Source organism: Pituophis catenifer, unplaced genomic scaffold, assembly GCF_029215685.1.
Source record: "Pituophis catenifer annectens isolate HBS135680 unplaced genomic scaffold, rPitCat1.0.hap2 SCAF_6, whole genome shotgun sequence".
In the NCBI taxonomy this organism is placed as follows: domain Eukaryota; kingdom Metazoa; phylum Chordata; class Lepidosauria; order Squamata; family Colubridae; genus Pituophis; species Pituophis catenifer.
The window spans coordinates 41,687,220-41,709,703 of NW_027256886.1; the positions used below are offsets into that span (position 1 = coordinate 41,687,220).

General features: G+C 39.7%; 1 protein-coding gene across 1 annotated transcript in view; it reads left to right on the forward strand.

Annotated features, from left to right (window-relative positions):
• ENTPD1 (ectonucleoside triphosphate diphosphohydrolase 1) overlaps nt 1-22,157 on the forward strand; it is a 54,130-nt gene extending 31,973 nt beyond the window's left edge. Inside the window, exons 2-10 of the mRNA XM_070945224.1 lie at nt 6,956-7,080; nt 7,728-7,845; nt 10,454-10,604; nt 15,549-15,708; nt 16,215-16,451; nt 18,324-18,581; nt 20,105-20,212; nt 20,522-20,659; nt 21,629-22,157. Of these exons, the coding sequence (XP_070801325.1) occupies nt 6,956-7,080; nt 7,728-7,845; nt 10,454-10,604; nt 15,549-15,708; nt 16,215-16,451; nt 18,324-18,581; nt 20,105-20,212; nt 20,522-20,659; nt 21,629-21,835 (1,502 nt within the window). The 3' untranslated portion in view covers nt 21,836-22,157. The remainder of the gene's footprint in view (nt 1-6,955; nt 7,081-7,727; nt 7,846-10,453; nt 10,605-15,548; nt 15,709-16,214; nt 16,452-18,323; nt 18,582-20,104; nt 20,213-20,521; nt 20,660-21,628) is intronic.
• The last annotated feature ends 327 nt before the right edge of the window (nt 22,158-22,484 follow it).

Here is a 22,484-nt window from a genome sequence, read left to right on the forward strand (position 1 = left end):
CATAAGTGGATTACTTATTTCATGAAACAGAGAAGACAGAAAGTTTTGAAAGGGCCAGGATCTCTGAAGGCTATTCCAAGGCTTTTAGCATTGTGTTTTGTGTAAGAATGGCTTAAATGATGCATTTGGAAGTCACTATTTGCCTCTCTTCAGAATAGGCACTAACACAGTGGGAGTGTCTCCAGATGGAAGGAATGTGCTTGGTATTGATGTGGTGAATGGGCGCATTGTCAGGCTGAGTTACCCTGGCTCACAAAGAATTCCTATCTGTAACCCCCCTGATGACATTTTGCCAGAAATAAGACATCAACTTACTGCCAACACAAATAAAAGCTGGGATTCCTTGGTAAGCACAAAGCTTCTGTGTGCTCATTTCCGGGCTGTGTGAACCCTTCTGAGAAAGGATAGATGGATGGTTCAGCTCCTGGTTATTCCTTCACACAGCTTAAAATGACAGATCTTCCACACTCTTAACATGGAAAATCAACAAGAGACCATTTCTAATAAAGTTTGAATTCTTTATCAATGACATCTGTTCTTTATATATTCAGAAGTTGACATTTATGGCTTTCCATGAGAGCAAAAAAATGAATATTTTATTCATTTTACATTTGACCTTTCAGACATCACTTTTCCTACATGGATCTAATCCCCCAAAAGTAAAAACAAAATGAAAGATTTTATGTAATCCAAAGCAAATTGTCTTGTACTCTGTCAAAAAAAAAAAAAAAGGCTTTAGCATCATGGAGAAAAAGAAGTCAATGCATTAATACTCTGTGTTGGGACCATGGGCTAGCAGACCTAAACATTTGCAACTGGGTTTCAACATTATGACAATATCTTAAAACATCAAATGATCTTGAAAGAGATTGTTGTATCCTCTGTATTTTTAATAAATTTTAAAATACTTAACATTTTCTGCAAATGCATGCAACAGAACCTCAAACTTAATAAAAGCAAATAGGCAGTCCCCAAAATTGCTTTTAAAAGCAGGACTGAATACTCTTAAGTGTAACATTTTTCTAAGAGCAATTCCAGAATTTATATTTCCAATATTTATGTGTGATGGTGATTTACATTTTAATTCTAAGGCTATAAGAATCTTTTTACACTTTGAAAGCACTCTTATGCTTGTTGATATGAGTAGTATTCAACTCTTAGTGACCATATTGATTGACACCCCCCCCCAGGATGATCCATTCTCAACTTGACTTTCAGATTATCCAGTAGTGCACCTATCCCTGCTGTAATTGCTATAATTGAGTTCATCCATTTTGTTGCTAAATCTTTCTTCCTTTTCTCCTTTCTCATCATTACAGATTTCTCCTGAGAGCTAGAATAGAGCAGAGCAGAACAGATCTTTATTCCGGTGACTGACCAATAACAGTCAATAACATGAACAACACAAAAATATTATGTTGTGTTGTGTGGTTGAACTATTATAACTGTACTCTGATTTCTTTTCAGATCATATTAATCTTTTGCTTTTTACTAAAGATTTTCAGAAAGCCAGTTTGTGTCCAACATACAATATTTAAGCCTGGGCATTTTATGTCTCAAATAAAAATTCTGAGTCAATATTCTTTTTACTCTGCTTCTACAATGTTCAGCTTTTGCTTCCAAAAGTATCATGAAGAAAACACAATTTTCTCCAATTGCCTACACCATTCTGATCTTTGTAGATATAGACATCCAGCATGTGAATAACTTTTCCAAGACCTTAATGGCAACTTTATCAATCTGTGGTGTATTTCTTGATTGCTGGTTCTTAAAAGGCAGAAGCTGTCTTCAATATCTTCATTGTCAGTTCCAAGTCTGGTTGCTGTAACAATTGTCATGAGTTTGATCTTATTTATATTTAACCTTAGTCCCATTATATCACTGTGCACTTAGGCTTTCATTATAGGGAATGTGGAATTATCAATATAAACTGTACTAACATGAAATTTACTCCATTGTTGATCTCACTCTTGTCTCTATTATATCAGCTATAACATACTACTGAATGGTGGTGGCCTGATTTTGCACATCCAGCATGTGATAAGCAAATTGATTGTGGGCTTTACGGACATTCCTATTCTTCACATCAGCCAATGTGAAAAGCATCTGCCAATCACAGAACTGCATCAGGAATGGGTGAGTCATCTCTGGGATTCTTCCATTACTCTTCTCCAAGAGGAATATTTTTCTGAGTCAGAAAGGAAGAATAGCAGTTAGGATTTCTCTTCTTTCTTCTATTAAACAGGCAATAACTGCCAACTTCCACATTCTTTTCAGCTCTTTTTGGCAAAGAGAGGGTTAGTTTCCATCATTTCATTGTTTCAGTAGTTCAGTCTTCCACCAAATTGGTAAGGGCCATTGAATTAAAGTATTTACTGTACAGCAGACTTCCCCAACCTTTTCGGCTTTGTGGACTGGTGGTGGTGGTGAGAATGGTTCCATGCGCAGCAGGTAAGTGTGTGCATTCGATTCCATTTAGGCGCCCGCTCACCCACCGCTTGCACAAATGGAGCGTGGGTTCACATGCTCACTTGCGTGAGAGGGGAGGTGCCTGCAAACAAGCACATACCACTTTCGTGGCCTGGTTTTAACAGGCTCAAGGCTCCACAGTGGGCCGCAGGCTGGGAGTTGGAGATCCCTGCTATACAGTAGTGCTTTCTAAGTAGACTAGTAATTCTGATAGGCACTTTGATGTCCGTCATTTTAAGGGGATCTCAATAGACTGGTGGCAGACAAGACTTGCTGGCAACTGAAGGTGAGGAGGCAGGGCAACAATAGATAAAATTGCCAATGAGCATTGCTCTGATCCCATATGCCACTGATCAATTGGCTTTATGTTGATATAAATGGGTGGCAAATGATAACAGGTTTTATATAACATTTATTTATTTGTTTGTTTATAACTATCAAAAATTAGTGTTTATTCCTCTTTTCTCTCATGAGGATCTTGTTAAAAAAAAAAAAAAGCAAATTGTCAATACTAGTTTAAAAGGAAAAACACTTCTTTAATAGCAGACTAGCCCAAAACTTTTCCACTTGTAGGTTGGAGGTGAAACCAGGACAACATCATGGTAACATGTAGAAAAAGATGTTGCCAGTTGTAGATTGATAGGGAAATGAGCTTGGCGAAAGAATCCCCATTCCATTATAGAAACAGCAGGTGCAGAACTTACTTACTTACTTACTTTATTTGATTTATATACCGCCCTACTCCCGAAGGACTCAGGGCGGTGAACAGCCAAACAGTAAAAATACATAGATACAAAATTTAAAAACAAAGTAAAATCAAATTAAACAATTTGGCCCAGACAGATTAAAACACCCCAATCATTTAAAAACCGATTAAAATTTGCATAATTAAAAAGAGGGAAAAGATTAGGCCAGGCCCGCCTGGTGGAATAAAAAGGTCTTAAGAGCGCGGCGGAAGGTGCGCAGATCCGGGATCCTCCGTATCTCCGAAGGGAGCTCGTTCCAGATAGTAGGTGCCCCCACAGAGAAGGCCTTCCCTCTAGGGGCTGCCAGTCGACATTGTTTGGCTGATGGCACCCGGAGGAGCCCCTCTCTATGAGAACGTACCGGCCGGTGGGAGGCTATTGGTGGTAGTAGGCGGTCCCGTAGATAACCAGGTCCTAAGCCATGGAGCGCTCTAAAGGTGGTAACCAAAACCTTGAAGCGCACCCGGAAGTCTACCGGGAGCCAGTGCAGCTCACGCAGGAGAGGTGTTACATGGGAACGCCATGTCACTCCCATTACCACCCGCGCAGCCGCACTCTATGCCAGTTGGAGCCTCTGGATGCTCCTCAAGGGGAGTCCCATGTAGAGAGCGTTACAATAGTCCAGGCGGGAGGTGACGAGGGCATGAGTGACCGTGCGTAGGGAGTCCCAATCCAGAAAGGGATGCAACTGGCGAATCAGGCGAACCTGATGAAAAATCCTCCCGGTCACGGCCGTCAAATACTCTTCTAAAGACAGCCGTGAATCCAGGAGGACGCCCAAGTTGCGAGCCCTCTCCGTGGGGGCCAATGATTCGCCCCCAATAGTCAGCCAACTGACTATATCGGGACGTCAGAAACCACAGCCACTCGGTCTTGGATGGGTTGAGCCTGAGCCTATTCCTCCCCATCCAGATCCTGGCACGGCCTCCAGGCATCGGGACATCACTTCAGGGGCATCATTGGGGTGAAGAAACATAGAGAAGTTTCAAAGACTCCCCCACCCCTGAAATCTCTGGAATATAAGAAGGAGCAAAGGAAAAACACCTTTACTGAGATATAGCTCATCTCAGTATAGTTCTAATCTTCCTGTAGAGCCTGTTTCCTGAGCTGGTCTACTGTGAAGGGCCGACATCAGCACACATTGTATGATTATTTAGTGCAAGTGGTTAAAGGCCCAGAAAAGCGTTAAATTTCACTAAAGACACTGCTTAGTGGGGAGAAGAAACAAGCAAATATATGTATATTCCCTATATGTGGAAATATACCTTTTTTCCTTCACCATATTGTTTCTGTGTTCATCTTATTGTCTTTCAATTGTCAAGAGTTTTCAATATCCATAAAGTGATTGTGTTTTCTGAACAATACAAATTCTAGGAATTAGTGTATCTCAGCAAAATATTTGTTGATATCTTATAAATAAATACTTTTCTGTTTTTTCCAAGAACATTTGAAATCTTAGGGATTAACATTATCTTTCAACTGTGTTTTGAATAAAAGTTTAAGAATGAGTACTTAATAAATGATCTAGTCTTAGATAGAATAGATTACAGAAAGAAGAGAATTATGTTGTAATTATAAAATAAGAAATAAATGCATAATAGTATTTATAACTGCTGCAAAGATCAGAAGCTACTTTGTATCTTTTTCTTTCTTTTCTATTTTCTTCTTGTACTTTTAGCTTTCCCTTTGATTTCTTCTTTTCATTTTCTCACTTTATATTAGTTTGCATTGGCTTTTATCATCTTTTTTAACAATGTTAAAAATTATATAAATAAATAAATATTCTAGGCTTTGTTGCAAGTGTTTATTCCCATTCACATATAAAATAATAAAAAGCAACATTAAAAGATCAATAAATAATATGTATTGTACCAAATTCTACATACATTTCCCCCTTAAACATTAACACACACACACATACGTACACATACACACCATAAATTGGTTGGAGGTTGGGGGACAGAGGAAACAAATATTTTACAGTACCAATAAAATATGAGTCCCAATGGTACTAAGAAAGGCCTAAATCAGTCACAGCCAGCCCAAATCCTAAAATATTATCTCAGTTGAAGAAGTTAAAAAAAATAAGTTTACAATATGCCACGCTGCTTAGGATAAAGAGGCTTGGAAAGATAGCAGTAGAAGGAAAACATGGGCAACTTTATTTCTTGAACTTTATTAATTAATTGATTTTAAAAGCAAACAACAGAAACATTTCATATTCTTTTTTCTTTTTTTAAAATTTTGATTTATATGCCGCCCTTCTCCGGAGACTCAGGGCGGCTTACAATGCGCTAAGCAATAGCCTTCATTCTTTTGTATATTTATACAAAGTCAGCTTATTGCCCCCACAACTGGGTCCTCAATTTACCTACCTTAGAAAGGATGGAAGGCTGAGTCAACCTTGAGCCTTGGCGAGATTCGAACCTGCAGTAATTGCAGGCAGCTGGTCTTAATAACCAGCTTAATAACAGGGTGCCTTAGAACACTGTACTACCAAGGCTCTTTATATTCTTAAAACAATTAGTTAATTACAATTAGATAAAAAGAGTTAGATAAAACAAACTCCAGGAAATTATTTACTCTAGTAAAATATGTGTTAATACCCTATAAATCAAAGTGGATTTTCTTCTCTGCTGATGAGTTTCAATGGAGGTAGATAGAAGATTTAAAATCCCCCATCTAAGCGAAGGAGGCCAAACCATAATCCTTATCCCATTGGATTGCTAAATTCATTAACCATGATTAAATAGTATTTCATTCCTCATCTTAAAAGGTCCATTAAGTGGCTATTGTCATTACAGTATATTTCTATATTAACTTTGGAACATTAATGTTCTTTGATCTCTATCCTAACACTTGGGAGTCTGAATTCTGTTTTCTTATCTCTCTCCCTTTACTAGAATTTCTAACATAAATGCAGTTGTTATATTCTATTGTACAAGATCTTGAACTTTGATATTTTGAGCTTTAGTGATGTCAGAGAAGTTGGCATCAAAGTGGGAAAGGGAAATAATTTTCCCCACCTTTAAGCTAGAACTGCTACAAAGATTCAAATATGCATGGAGTATATTAACATGAAATTAACCTGGGAATAGTAAACTGGAAACTTCATGAAAGTAACAAATGTCTAAATATGGCTCAAAAACATTGTATTTATGGAATAAACATCAATCGCTAAACGATATTTTGACAAAATTCCAACCATCTCAAACTGCTGGCAACAGTATAGTGAAGTCTAAGCCAGGAAAAAGGCCAGAAATAATTTGTTTTGGAATTTTAGATCTCCAGCTGCATTGATCCCGGAATAGATATGCAGAAACCCAAAATAAAGCAGAGGCAGAGGGGATTGTGCAGCTGGGCTGTGATCTTGCCTCTATTAAGTGGTGAGTGACAGTAAATGCCTGTAGTGCTAGACTTCAGAAAGAATGGAATTGCTTTTGACTGTTTTTCAACCTTGGCAACTTTCAGATGTGTGGACTTCAACTCCCAGAATTACTCAGCATGCTGACTTGAGGAATCCTGAGAGTCAAAGTCCACATACCTGAACATTGTAAGTTTGAGAAATGCTGTTTTAGACCCTCTCATACTTTGTATAGCACAGCCCAATTAGACTTGAGTCTAAATTGAAAGTTAATAATAAAAAATATCTATGGAAAAAGTGTTCCTGTGTGGGACATGTTGCAACATTCTGAATTGTATTGCTTCTAATCCTGTTTTTTCTTCTGTTGTAATTGCAGGTATCATGCTGAGAAAATATTGTCACCTGAAATACATTGTTATTGGATTATTGTTGGTGGTGGCTCTTATTACTTTAATCACTGTGGCTATCACACAGAATTTATCTTCCACCAGGAACCGTAAAGTAAGTTACAGAAAACTTCCCTGCTGAACTGCTGTACTTCTAATTAGACACAAATGAGGAGCCCACGTGAAGACTAAAGTCAGATGTGTGTTAATGCATTCACTATTGCATGCTTCTTTTTGTTGGAGGCTCCAGGCAACAATAATATCTCCCTTTCTCTTCCAAAAGAATCCCGGAAGGATTGCCCACAACACAAAGAATGCTCTCATTTTAAAGTCCAGTATATCTTATCCCTGCTCACAAGTAACAGTTTTAGGCTGTAGCCTTCCTTAATTGTACCACTTTACATTCCATTTTGTTCTGGCAATTTCCAGTTTCCCTTTTATTCTAACAATTTCCAAAGCAACCTTATGGTGTATAAAATCTGCTAGTAAGTACAATTTAATGGTGGAACTAGTTACCAAGTTGGGTGGTGAACTTTTCTACACTGAAGGTCTTCTCACCAAGGCTTATAATCATTTGTCAGGAAAATTTGTCCAGAGTATGGGGTTGGGTTCAATAATATAAATGTCCCCCTGAAAATGTGATTCTGTTTGTAAGAAAAATCCTCTCTGTGACACTGTTCGCAAAGGTACATTTTATCTTCATCTCCCAGTACAATACCCTGAAATTTAAAAAGCAAATTTGTGAGTTTTTCTCTCCTGCAGTATGGGATTGTGTTGGATGCTGGTTCTTCCCACACGAATGTGTATGTATATGAATGGCCAGCTGAGAAAGAGAATAATACAGGAATGGTGCATCAGATTCACGTATGTGAAGTAGAAGGTAAGAAATGGGAAAATTGGCGTTTTGTAATAAATTAACCATCTCCATGGAATATTGTGAATGAGGAAAACAGATGCTGCCGAGGAACAATCAGACAAGAGAGACAGGAGCCCCCAAGGGTTTAACAGAGAAAGAAATTTAGGAAGGATTCACCCTAATTGACTATGTGGTTAAAAATGGTGGCAGGAAATTTGTACTTTCAGAATTGCAAGATTCTATTAATGTAGCCTTAAAATAAAGTGGAATTTGTTTGTCTAGTCATGTTTCCTGTCTGGTTTACTTGGGAGGGAATGTGTTTATGAAGAGGGAGGTAGTGCAATGGACTACACTGAAGGGCAGGGAGGAGGGAGCAGATTCCAGGAAGTGGGGGGAAAGACAAGAATTAGCACAACCCAGACCTGAATCAACAATGGATAAAACATATCAGGGTTTAATATATAAAACCTGCTCAAGATTTTTTTAGTCCTTTAACACAATTTAAGAGTTAAAATTACTGAAGTTAAGCAATTTAATGGGAGTAGTGTATACATGAGATAAGAGAAGGGAAGGAAAAAGCACTTGCTCTTGTAACCCTGAACAATCTTTCACTGCTGAAAAACACATAAAAATCATAATTTTTGTTCCTTGGAGTGAATCCTAAACTGTGTCAAAGGATGCAATTTATATTCTTACACAGATTTATGGATCCATCAAATTCTTATTATGGTCATAGACCAACTTAAGGGTGGGATGCAACAATAATTTTTAAAAACCTAAAAAATAAAACAAAAATTACACAAAATAAAAAATGCATTTTAAAAAGCTAATGTATGTTTGCTTGTGTATACACAAATTTTAAAAAATCTATAGGGAGGTGTCAAAACATTAGATAAATACAAAAAAACATAAAAGTTAATATATGGCTAATTCAATCTATCATAATGCAAAACACTCTTAACTAATATAAATCTCAATAAGGTTAATTTGAGGCACAGCTCATAATCTGATAATTTTTAAGAGCTGCTGTGCAACTCAGCAACACTGTAACTTACTGCTATTTTCAATTAACTTGAGTCTGTGCATGTACTGTAGATGAGCATTCTTAGTTTGAGCTGATCATAGTTATCCTGTCTAGGAATTACCATCTTGATTTAGTGGGAGGGCTTGATATCTTTAGTACCCTTGATAATAATACCAGCTTGGGTAAGACTTAGTAATAGGGTCAGTAACAACAAAATAACAACACAAAAGGGAAGTAACAACACAAAAGGGAAGTTAAAAGTACGTAAAAGTATTCCATAAATAGAAGTGAGGGAAATGGGGTTTTGCAAGCATGAGGGAAACCAATCCATGTAGGAGGAGAAACTCCAATATATAAAAGATGGCACTGAAAAACCATTTCTACTTACTGGAGTAAGGAATAAGATTGGTGAGGCCAGAACTGTTCCCAGACTCAAACTGTTTATAGCAACGTAGATCAGGTAAAAAAAGGCGGGGTGTAAAAGTGCAATGAAAAGGCCAAAAATTTAAACCTTTGAGTAAAGTTCTGTATCGGGGCTATGATTTCTGCGTACTGCAGTGGAATAATAGTATGCATTTATATGACTTCACTCGTGTCTGCGCTAAAGAGACTAACATTTCTGAGTCATGTCTGTGAGCCTTTTGCCAAGTGGGCCAAGGCCTAAATAAGGATTACGTGGAGGGAGTTAGGATTTACAGCCAGGCTGCCTGTGAACCTTGATAGTTGCCAAGATAATTTGAAGATGTAAGTGAAATGTCTGGACCTGTTTAGGTGCCCGATGATGAGTTATGAGATTGGAATGTGTTCCTATACTTACTAAAGAACCATAGGTAAGAGCACCAAACTCTTCAGAAGTAGATCTGAAAATGATCATGTTACCAGTCCAAAATCACAAGGAAGTCTCAGAGGGCATGGAGGGAGGGAGGGAGTGCAGTCAGGAAGGACAGATGACAAAAGCAACATTGCACTGCCACAAGGCAAGTTCCTTCCTTTTGTGCTTGTATGATAATGCTGCACACACACACACATGAAAGGGGTAAAGTTCATATTGCAATGCTGGTTTTCAAAACTTTTGACTGTACTCCCTCACTTCTCCTCCCCCCCTCATGTATATGTCTCAGCTAGACACAACTATTGAAAGAGGAGTTTCTTATTGTATTGTACCCATTCACCTGAAGCACAGAATGTTAAAACATTATGTTAAAAACATTAACCAGGAAATACCTGATGTGGTCAGAAAGGAATGGATGCTGGATGTTTTAGGAATAAGTGGACTGAAATGGACCATTTTAAATCAAAGTATATGATATACCACTCAAAACCATATGTAGAAGAGGACTCCAATAAAGGACATCACACAGTATGGGCCTGGCTGAGCAATTTACAAGATTGTCTCTATTAAAAATAATGGATACCAGATTAACATTAATAATGTTCATACAAAGATATGCACTAACTACAGACACAACTATGGAAGAGTTTGGCTAATTCAGCTTTTATTTTGAAAAAAAAAAAGGATTAATTAGAGAAAAAGATATTTCACAGACTATATAGCTCTGAAATCAAAACAGTTGAAAATACTATGCTTTTCTTCTTTTCTTCTTTCAGGTCCAGGAATCTCATCATATGCTAATGCTGTGGAAAATGCCAGTGTCCCCCTAAAACACTGTATGGATTCAGCAAAGGAGATTGTGCCACACGGAAAACATCAGGAGACGCCTGTTTACCTAGGGGCAACAGCTGGCATGCGACTGCTGAGGTACTCTAGGAAAAGCAGCCTGCACTTTTTTTTTATGTTTCATAGAAATGAGCTCAGAGAAAATAGGCTTTTAAATGTTTATTTGAATTGTACACGATAGGAATTTTTTATCAGTTTCCCATGAGATGCTTGCATTTCGCTAACCCACTATTTGTGCATTTAGTTACGTGTGAATGTATTTCAGTGTCCAATTATATAAATAAAAGGCAGTTCAGTTTAGGATATAGTTCTGGATCTAGCACAACAATGTTGCATGCATTCCTGTTTCCCATATTCTTTCAGCTTCATTGGTTTTGTGGGATAGCTCACAAAAGCCAGTGAGGGTCGGAACAGAAGATATTTCTTATATTTAAACTGTGATATCTACAATTCTACCAGAAGTCACTGCTAAATAAGGGTGTGCCATTGTTTGAGGCACCTGTTCCATGATCACCTGCCTTCTTTCTATGCCAGTGTTGCCATAGTCAATAAAGGCCTTGGAGACAACCTTTTGGGGTGACTCCTACCTATAGCTCATATTCAGAAAACAGAGAATGGGTGTTGGTTCTTACCTGAGATTCCCTTTCTCAATATGGAGGAAACAGCGGTCAGGAATTGGTTAACTCTGTCTGTTAACTGATTGGACTGAGTCTACAAAACTGTTAAGCCACGCCTCTTCCTGTTGCTTGCCAGCTTTTTGAAGAAGGAGTCGACGCAGACTGACATGTTGAGCTGTGAAGACAAAAGAACAAATCCCTACCCTCCCATACCCCAGGGCCGGACGAAAGACACTGGGAGGGGCTGACTGCTGTTTCCTCCATATTGAGAAAGGGCGTCTCAGGTAAGAACCAACGCCCATTCTCCAGCAGGGAGGAAATAGCAGTTAGGAATGGGACATACCAAAGCTGCATGTCCTATTGGGAGGGTGAAGTCTGGGCCCCTGGGCCCTGATCTGAATGGACCCTCTGGAGAACCCGTCTGCCAAAGGCAGCCTCAGCCGAAGCATAAGTATTTAGTTTGTAATGACGGACAAAAAGAGAAGAAGAAGACCAAGTGGCAGCTCTGCAAACCTCTTCCAGTGAAGCCTGGGTATCCCAGGCCGCTGAAGTCACAGCGCTCCGAGTAGAATGGGCGGTGATGCGTCAAGGTACAGGGAGGGCCTGAGCCTCATATGCCTTAGAGATACACGCCCTGATCCATCTACCCAAAGTAGAGGAGGAAACCCTGCTACCGAGGGTAGCAGGCTGAAAAGAAACAAAAAGGGACTCTGTCCTCCGAAGAGAAGCAGTCCATTTGACATAGATTTGGAGAGCCCTCTGCACGTCCAATGTATGCCAAATATGTTCCAAACGATGAGAAGGCTCAGGACAAAAATTGGGCAGAACTAGCTCCTGAGGCCTATGGAACCACATTTGACCTTGGGAAGGAACGTGGGATCGAGATGTAAAACCACTCTGTCCACGTGGAAAACGCAGAGGTCTTCCCTGTTGGACAGAGCGGCCAGTTCAGAGATGCGTCTAGCAGAAGTGATAGCCACCAAGAAAGCTACCTTATAGGAGAGAAACCTCAGACTAACTTCCCGAAGGGGTTCAAAGGGACCCTGAGTAAGGGCGTTTAAGACCTTGTTTAAGTCCCACGTTGGAAAGCAGTGAACCATGGGAGGCTGGAGATTAGATGCCCCCCTGAGGAACTGTCGCACTACTAGATGCTGCGCCAGAGAGTCCCTGGATTCACAAGTCAGAATGGAAGAAAGGGCCACTACTTGTCTCCGAAGAGTATTAGGAACCAACCCTGCATCTAAACCCTTTTGTAAACAGTCCGAGATTTGAACCACCAAGATCTCCGTGGGAACAAGACCACCTTTCTTGCACCAGTTACAAAACGCTCTGCATGTAGCATTGTAGATACGGTTGGTGGAATCCCTGCGGGAAGCCTGGATCATAGCAATGACCCTGGAGGAAAAATTGTCCCCCCTCAGCAGGCCCCGCTCAAGCGCCAGACAGTCAGCTTCAATCACTGAGGATCTGGGTGGACCAAAGCCCCCTGGAATGGAGGAAAGACCGAAGAACAATGCCTGGTACTGATTATGTTTCCCCGCATAGTGGAAGCGGAGTAATTGTCTGAACTCTGGATGGATGGGGACATGCAGGTAAGCCTCCCTGAGATCCACCGATGTGAAGAGGTTGCCCCCCCCCCAACACCCTCCAAAATGGTCTGGAGAGACTGCATCCTGAACCTGCGATATACAATATAACAGTTCAAGGTCTTGAGATTGAGAATTGCCCTCCAATCTCCCGAGGACTTCTGAACCAGGAACAAACGGGAATAAAATCCCTGACCGTGTTTTGCCACTGGAACCGGTTGAATGGCCAGGATGTCCAGTAAGTGATTTATGGATGATTCCATAAGATGCCGCCTTGACCGATCCTGAGACATGGGACAGTGGACAAAGAGCCTCGGAAGATTGGAGAGAAATTCCAGGGAGAGATCCGACCTTACCGTCTCCCTGACCCAAGAGTCCGCTGTGGAATCCTCCCACTGGTCAGCAAAAAGAGCCAGATGGCTACCTATGGGAGGATCAGATGAGCAGTCATTTGGATCGTCGATAGGGGCAACCCCTTCCGTCCCAAAAGGACCACTTCGGAGGATAACGCTGCCCTTGTCTGCCCTGTCTGTCCTGACCATGACCTTGTCTGAAAGAAAATGGTCTCTGTGAATGTTGCCCCCAAAACCACTGTCCACTCCCCGAAAGGAAGAAGGACAAAAATAGGTCAAGTTAGGCATAATCTTGCATTTGTCCCGAGACTCCATAAGAATAGGGTCTAGAAACTCACCAAACAACTTATCTCCCCTATAAGAGGAGGAAACCAGGCGCCACTTGTTCCTAGCGTCTGCCTGCCACTGGTGGAGCCACAGGAGGCGACGAGCCATAATAGAAGACCCAATGGCTTTAGCCGCAAACCAAGAAGCAGTTAGCGTCCCGTCAGTGGAAAAGTTCCTAGCTCCTGATGCCTATGATGGAAGGCTTGAGCTCTAGAAAAATCAGAAGCCACAGTAGCAGAAATTTGTTGTAAACTTGCTTCAATGCCCTGACTTATGGCAGAAGAAATCAAAGTGGATAAATTGGCGGAATTTGAGGATCAGATGGCTGATCAGGCCTCAAGCCAGCAGAAGTGGACATGAAAGTTGTCTCAGCAGATGGAACCCTGTGTTGCATCTGATGTTCCCAATGGGTAACGGATGGCTCTAAGGCAGGCATTGCACCAAAAAGCAATTCATTGTTGCCAGGAGTGGCAGGAGCCTGCGCTGTGTCCCCATCTGGAGACCAAGCAGATGATGGAACCTCCTCTGGAATAGTAGGTAGTTCCATAATCTCCTTAGAATATGTCTGGGGCCTAGGAATCTCCTTGCTCTGAGGGCACTTTCCCTTCTTTCCAGCCACCTGTTGGACCTTCTGTGTTGCTAGATCAACATCCATGTGTTTTTCCTTAGCTCCTCTTTTAGAAGCTTTAGAAGACTTAGTAGGTTGGGCATAAGGCTTCTTAGCTTTAGAGCGAGCCTTGCCACACCTAGATTAAATGGAGCCTGAAGGTCCTTCCCGGGATCACTGTCCTGGTCAGTGATGGCTGACCTTGACCTGGATCGGGAATGCCCCTAGGCCGAAGAAGCCATCGTGGAACTCCTGTAATGAGAACATAGGTCTGATGAGACATGGTGGAAAAAAACACCAAGTTTATTAAGACCTGAGTGCAAGCTCTCACAAAGGCAACTAATGCCAGCCAATTAGGGTAGAAAAGCACGGTTGGGTAATCAACTCCCAACTGCTTCCCCTATATCCAGTCAGCGGAGGACTACTGATCTCCGGACCTTGTGTCTCGGTGCTAAGCACATGAACGCCTGCCCAATCAAAGAATAAGGGACCCGTGAATTCTCTGCCAGGATTGGTCTTACCTGGACTGAAATAGCAGCCGAAGATCCTCGCCGCTGCTTTCAAACCCCAAAGGGGCTCTGAAAATGCCTGCTTTGACTCCGAAATGGTCGCAAAGCCTCAAAGCGGCTCCCAAAATGGCCACTGAGCCTCTATGTAGCTCCCAAAATGGCCACCGTGCTGCCACAAGGCTCCAAAATGGCCACTGAGGCTTCACAAGGCTCCAAATTAGTTGCCGATCCTCTTCGCCGCTCTTACAAACTCTAAGGTCAGTGCTACAGAGCCCGGCTCATGGGCACTGCCTTGAGCAGCTTCCCCTGGTGCTGATCTTGTGCACTCTCCAGGCAAGCGCTATGAAGCCAGACTTGTGGGCGTTGCCTTCGTTTTGCAGCAGCCAAAGTCCCTGCTTGAAGCCTTGAGTCCCCTGCGGGTTAGCATTTCGAGGCAAAAGCCCGTGAGCGCCACCCAGAGGTCTATTTGCTGCTTCAAGACCTCTTGCCACCTCAGCAGCCTTCAGTGGGCTTGGGCTGAATCGCCCTTCACGCTGGAACCAAAATCAAGTTTTCCTGATATATATATAAAAAATGAATGAATGAATGAATGAATGAAAAACCTTTTTCTGTAAGAAAAAGCAGTAAGAAATGGACAGCTCGAGGAAACACGTCTGCCCAGCTAGACAGAGTCTAAAAAGCTGACAAGCAACAGGAAGAGGCGTGGTTTAACAGTTTTGCAGACTCAGTCCAACCAGTTAACAGACAGAGTTAACCCATTCCTGACTGCTGTTTCCTGCCTGGTGGAGAATTGCTTGTAAATTCTTTTCCATGTTACATTATTTTAAGAATACCATACAAAAGTAATCAGGAAAAGGCTGAAGGTTTTAATGGAACAATAGACTAGATGAGTCTTTCTGCTTCTCCCACCTTCTAAAAATTCATTTTGGGTAATAGGTATTTTATTCTCTCACCATTTTCAAGAAGAAAAAATATGAGAACCGTTCCTAAGGATCCTATATAATTCCCCCTTCTTTTTACATGCAGTTTGAAAAATAAGGATGCTGCTAAGAGGGTTCTCTCTGCAGTGGAGGAAACATTGCGTATATATCCCTTCAAATTCCAGGGTGCCAGGATTCTCAGTGGTGAAGAAGAAGGTGCTTATGGCTGGATCACCCTTAATTACTTACTGGGCAAATTTACAGAGGTAATATGACATGTCAGAAAAGCAAGTGATGACCAGGAATTCTCACTTGATTTGGTTTTCTAAGTCCTTTCGTTCTTAAATTCTATTCACAGCTGTAGAAGACTATCAAACATTAAAATGTAATATAATCTAATAAATCCCACAGGATTATGATAGGGTTGGAAGGGGATACTGACCCCAATCCCATACAATAGCGTGATTGTTAGAAGGCTTTCCACTTCAGCTTCAACTGATATAGCAAATGGGTGCCTAGAATTTAGTAATTTGTTCCGTTGTTTATACCCTTACAAAGTTTTCATAACAATCCATTAGAATTTGCCTTCCTAAAACATAAGGTCTATATTCTAATTTCTTCATTCTGGGAAAATAGAGAAAAGATCATGACCATGTGGCTAACTGTGTGATATTGCTTTCATTTTTGTGTTGAGGTCTTATATCCTGTTGTAGTCCCTCAGGTCTGGCTGTTATATCTCTCAGTCTAACTCTCCAATTTGTTCTTATTGCAGTCTATCTGGCCAAAAGTATTTGCCCATGCTTTCTTCAACAGTAGGACAACAGGAGCACTGGATCTTGGAGGAGCATCTACACAGATTACCTTTGTACCTGATCCAGATAAGATTGAATTACCAACAGATATAATAAATTTCCATCTCTATGGCAAGGAATACATGGTATATACACATAGCTTCTTATGTTATGGGAAGGACCAAGCTCTTCGACTCAAGCTGTTACAAGATGTTCTTGTAAGTAATGAGTATCAATCCTTTTCTTAGATGGTGCTTGATGAAACTGATACAGCCTGCTTATCCAATAGTTTGCTTCCTTTAATACAGATAGTCCTCGACTTAAAAACTACATTTGGGACCAGAATTTCCTATGCGATGTGGTTGTTAAAAGAATTGCACCCTACTTTACAACCTTTTTGCTCTGGTTGTTAAACAAATCACTGCAGTTGTTAAGCAAGTTTTGCTTACCCCATTGACTTTGCTTGTCAGAAGCTGGCTGGGAAGGTTGCATGGTGTCCTGCAACCATTATAAATATGTATCCATTGCCAAATTCCTGAATTTTGATCAGGTAACTGTGTGTAAGTCACTTTTTTCAGTGCCACTGTAACTTGGAACTGTCTCTAAATGAATGGTCAAGGACTGCATGTAATGCAATTATGTTGTAATTCCTGAGCCTTTATACAATGAGATTTTGACTGTTCTGGAAATTTCAATTTTATCCTCAGAAAATAAGACTTACTAAGGATAAATGGGAAACTTTGGCCAGTGAGCCAGCACTAGCCCATCAGATCAGAGAATCTAACTCACAAAAACCTCAGAATTCTGACCTTGCCAGTTGTACTCCCTCCCATAAGAGGTATCCACAGGATAGGATCCAATGAAAGCACATCGTTGTGATACAAACTTGATACTTGTAGGATGTCACAATGTATTACAAATGGGGTAGAGCTGTGTCACAATACAATTCTGCTTTTATAATTTGCCCCCTCTTGAGCCTCTCTGCAGATATCTTACCTTCTAACTAGTTGAAGCTAGCAAGATATGGCTGTACTTTAATAACTTTATCCTTTTCTCCTGTCAAACTGTGAAATAGAATATACCAGTGCATATTGTGTTACATACAATAACTGGGATTGTAAAAGCAAAACATGCCTCAGCTGTGTCAGACAATATTCCTGCAGAACACTAGTTGTTTTGTGAATTGGGAAAAAAACTGGATAGTAACTTCTGCTGCTAATTATTCTCATATCTTTTTATTTGCACCATAATCACATTATACCACTAAAGCAGCTTTTCCTTGTCTGATGGCATCTAGCTATATTGATCTACAATATCCATCATCTCAGTCAGTAGTTGGATATGGAGAGTATGGGAATACACCCTACAGAATCAAGATTCAGAGGACTCAGCCAAAATTAATTGAACACAACTTATGTCCCTTTTTTAGTTTTATTACTTGGCTCAGCTCAACAGTAATTTAAAGTAAAATTAAAGTAAAAGACATAGAAGAACTTTGACTTTGAGATGCTTATTCTTAGATTAAGAGTTTATGCCTTCATCTCAGGCTAATATTGTATTGAATCTTGAGGATCATTTTCTTCATTTTTAATATAATCCACTCAGAGTTGCCTAAAATGTGAGTTGAGTAGTAAATTTGATAAATAAGTAAATACATAAACAAAGAAACATTTGTAGGAACACTGCATGTGAGTATATATACACAGTGGATTGTAATAATTTTTCTTCCTAAAGTATTTCTTTCATTTCATCATTGTATGTTTGTTATTTTTTTTTAAAAAAAATGGAATATATATATAATACATATATAAAATATGTAAGGATTCAAGGGTATAAAAGTAGATTCAAGGCAGGCATTTATTTTCTGACCTAGGCCTTACTGTGCCCCAGGTCAGGACTGTGATTGGAGTTATGCATAATGTTGCTTTGGTTTCTTTGCATAATAAATTATGCATAATACATACTTTGGCTTAATAAGATTTTTTTTCAATCCAGTCATTGTGGATTGTAAACCATGGTTTATGATGTAATGTGATAAGTGAATGTATTGGAACTCATGTGATTGCTGATGAATTTTTAAACTTTTTTAGTCTTCAACAACTGACAGACTCCAGGATCCATGTTTCCACCAAGGATATGTAAGGACACTTAATGTTTTTGATCTGACCACAAATCCCTGCACAGCACGTAACATCACTGCACCGTATTCTCAGATCCAAATCCAAGGTGATGGGAATTATGAAAAATGCTTAGAAAGCATCCAGAAAATCTTTAATGCTGAAGACTGTCTTTATTCCAGCTGCTCATTCAATGACATTTTCGTGCCTGAGGTGTCTGGAGAATTTGGGGTGAGTCTTTTTAACACATTGACAGCTTGGCAATGAACTAAAAGATTTCTGTGATGCTATTTCTTGTTTTAAAATTATTAACCCTATTATCTTCAGCAGTAGTCTTCAGCCAGGTTTGAACTACAAAAATAGAAGCACTGACAAATCGGTCTAATCAAATTACTGACGTAAATGGCATCTGTAACAAACTAAGGATATAAAAATGACCACAGGTGCATGTTGATTACATGTGATTACATACCGCTATCACAAAGGCTGGTGTGAGTTCATAAATCATGGCATTTGTGTATTGTTATTTGCTCCTGCTTGACATTCCCCATTTGCAACCATGTATTTAGTCTAAACAGCTGCCTGTTCATTTAAGGCAGTGTTGCTCAGTTTTGGTGACTTGAAGATATGTGGACTTCAACTCCCTGACTGGTTGCGGAATTCTGGGAGTTGAATGACACTTCTTCAAGTTGCCAAAGTTGAGAAATATTGGTTTAAGAGAAATGTTAGTTTTAAAAAAGCTTCCTAACTCTTTTTTCCAGAGACCCATTCTTACAAAGGCACCATTTTATAGTAATGACTACATTTCCATAAACATTACTTTAGCAGACACTGTCCAGAGCCTGGCAGTTGTAGATGCAGCGCTATAGCATTTCCACTGGCAGGAAACATCCAAAACAAATTCCCAAAGGAAGGATTCCCTCAAGAGTCTATAGAAGGCATATTTGATTTCAGTTCTCAAAAATAAAGAGCTAGAATCTTGGTAGAGTCCCTTTCCCAGCTTCTGTCCTGTTGTAGCTTGAGCTAGCAGAGCTTTGGAAGAGGCGGATTATCTATCACTGTATTCTCTTTCATGAAATAGCTGCTGTGCCTCCATTTTTTTATTGTTAACAAGTGATTTCTAGTTGCAAATAAAGTGCTATGTGTAGTTGACATGAAGCAATAGGAGAAGCCCCTGGGTTGTTGTTCTTCTTACATGTAGTATTGAATTGGAGCTCCCAGCCATGAATAGAAGAAGCATAGCTTAGAGGTAGAGTCGCTGCCACTTTGCAGGTGGAAAGTCTCACATTCACTGTCTCTCATCTCTAATAAAAAGGCAGCAGTGATATGGCTCAAGTCCCTGGAAACTGATGTAAGTCAGAATGATTGGCTAAAATAAAGTTGGATAGTTCGTTGTCCAGCATCTTATTTCTTATGTACATCAGATCCTCACCTATCATAATATGGTTTATTTTTTTGGACATAACATGTTATATCAATGTAGCAATTGTGTTTTGTTCACCCAGTTCACATTAGTTTGCAGTTTCTAACCAATCATTGAGTACAGACAGTTGTGGACTAGATGAATAATTGGAACAGAAAACATCTCCTTTATGCTAAATATTGTTGGTAGCATTATTTTGTTTCCATTGATTTACAACATTTGTAGGGCACCCAATTTATTATGACTGAGTGGCTTATAAAAATACAACTATACAAAAAATGAGTTTCTTTTTTTTTCTTTCTTGAATAATTTCATATTACTTGATCTTTAGGCATTTTCTGCTTTCTACTATGTAATGAATTTTCTAAATGTGACCGAAAAACCTATGGACCAAGTGATAGAAACAGTGAAGAACTTTTGCTCCAAACCCTGGAATGAGGTATGTCATTTTTTCAAACAAAAAGAGCATAGATCTTGACTCATACAACAAGTGGCCTCCAATTAGTACTAATTGTGTGAGATTAACTCAACTCAAAAATCAAAGCAGGGGAAGGGAAATACCTAAAATCCATTTACCCTACAAACGTAGAGTCCTCATGGCATGCAAAAAGGTTTTTCATTTGAAAATACACAGATGGATTGTGATAACTTCAAGGATTAATATTTATGTGGAAAACAGAGTGCCTCAGTCTTTATAAAAGAGGAGGAAAGTCAAAGAAATAAACTTGTTTCCTTTCTCTCTGTCTAGGTGAAAGTCAAATTTCCTAAGATAAAAGAGAAGTACTTGAGCGAGTACTGTTTCTCGAGTACATATATTATCTCCCTGCTTGGCCAGAGATACAACTTCACTAAGGAAAAATGGCAGAATATCCACTTCCTGGAGAAGGTATCTTTAACATTCAGAGGTGGAAATTAAGGAGTGGTGGTGGAGATTTATTTTAGAAGCTCCCAAAAACTTTACCATCTAAAATTAATCATTTGGTTAAAAAAATTTACATTAAGAATATATGGAAGAAACCAAAGACAAGTGGAAGCCACAAATAAAATTGTCTTCATAAATCTGCAAAAGACATCCAGAGATAAGGCTATTCACATTTCATAGGACAAGGTAATTTACAGTGTTGGTGCAGCAATTGAAAAGCCTTATCCCTTACTGTGTCTCACTCAAGTGTGATACAGTTTCTAGTATTTTATGAAGGAGGTAGATCAATATGGAAGGAAGTTAAGTGCAATATCATGAGCACAAAGCATTAGGAACTTCAAAGGCCGGGAGTAACTCTTTGAATGGATTCACACAACATGCTTATTTTGGCTGTTGAATTTTTTGGAAATTTTCTGGGTGTTCATAATTATGGAATCATAAGCTAACTAAAAAGGCCATCTTGGCCCTTATGTAATTTCACAAAAAAGTAAACAAGCTTAAAACCAACACTCTTAGCAGATTGCGTGAATTCAGTTGCTGAACCTTTCACTGACTTGATTAAACTTATTATGCAAACCTAGTCACTGAATTGTTGGAGAATGTTGCATGTGAGCCAGTTTGTTCTAGTGGTTAAGGCTCCAGACTCGAAACCAGGAGACTATGAGTTCCAGTCCCATCTTATGCATAAAAGCTGACTGGGTGACCTTAAACCGATCATTCGCATCCCAACTCACCTTACAGGGTTGTTGTTCTGGGAAAAATAGGAGGAGCAAGGAGTATTAGATATGTTCATGCTTTGAGTTGTTTATAAAAATAATAAAGACGGAATATAAATAATAAATCAATCAATTTTAAAAATGCAGGGTTTGCACCACTTTTCTTGGAGTTGTTAGATATTTCATTGAGTGATTTTTCTTGTCTCCTTCATTTCAGGTTCAAAACAGTGATGCAGGATGGACACTGGGCTATATGCTAAACCTTACCAACATGATCCCGGCAGAGCAGCCCTACACACACCTCTTGTCTCACGCAGGTTTTATCAGCTTCATGGTCGTCTGCTCTGCTCTAGTGATGACTCTGTTCTTAGTAGGCTCAATTATATATCACAAACCAAAGTGCCTGAGAAAGGAAATAATTTAGGATGCAGAAGGAAATTTGACACATCTATGGAAACACTGTGGTTAAGATCAGGGGTTGTACTTTCCTACTCTGCTCTGCTGAAATATCTAGTTTATATGAGAGCTTTCTGGACCATTTGCTCTGGCACCAACAGATGCCAAAACAACAGCATGCTACCATTCTATTCATCTCCCTCAGATTGAAGATTCACTTCTCATCCTACTCTAATTGAGGGTTGATAAATTCTTGCATGTTGTATTAAAACAAACCCCACTTCTCTCAGGAATGCCACTTCAATCATACGTTGCTTTGGTCCTGGAAATACAGCACAGGGACATCCAGTTAGATGGGCTGAACACTGCAAGGACTAACTTATACCGTTAGCTGCAGCTGCTCTTCAATCGTGAAAGAAGAATGAATCTTCTTTCATTCTACTGGAAAAAAACACAAGCATTCAGAAATACCATCTACCATCCAATTGCCGTTTTGAAGTAGTCCTTAATCAGATTTGTGATAGTATTTGTATTATGTCATTGTAGTAGTATTTGTAATAATTCGTCTATGAAAGAGGTTGAAAGTGAAAACCTTTGACAATAGCTTATCAATCGCTGGGAGAAGAAGGGAAGAGTACTCTCTACTAAAAGCTAAGGAACAAAATGCAGCTTATGAA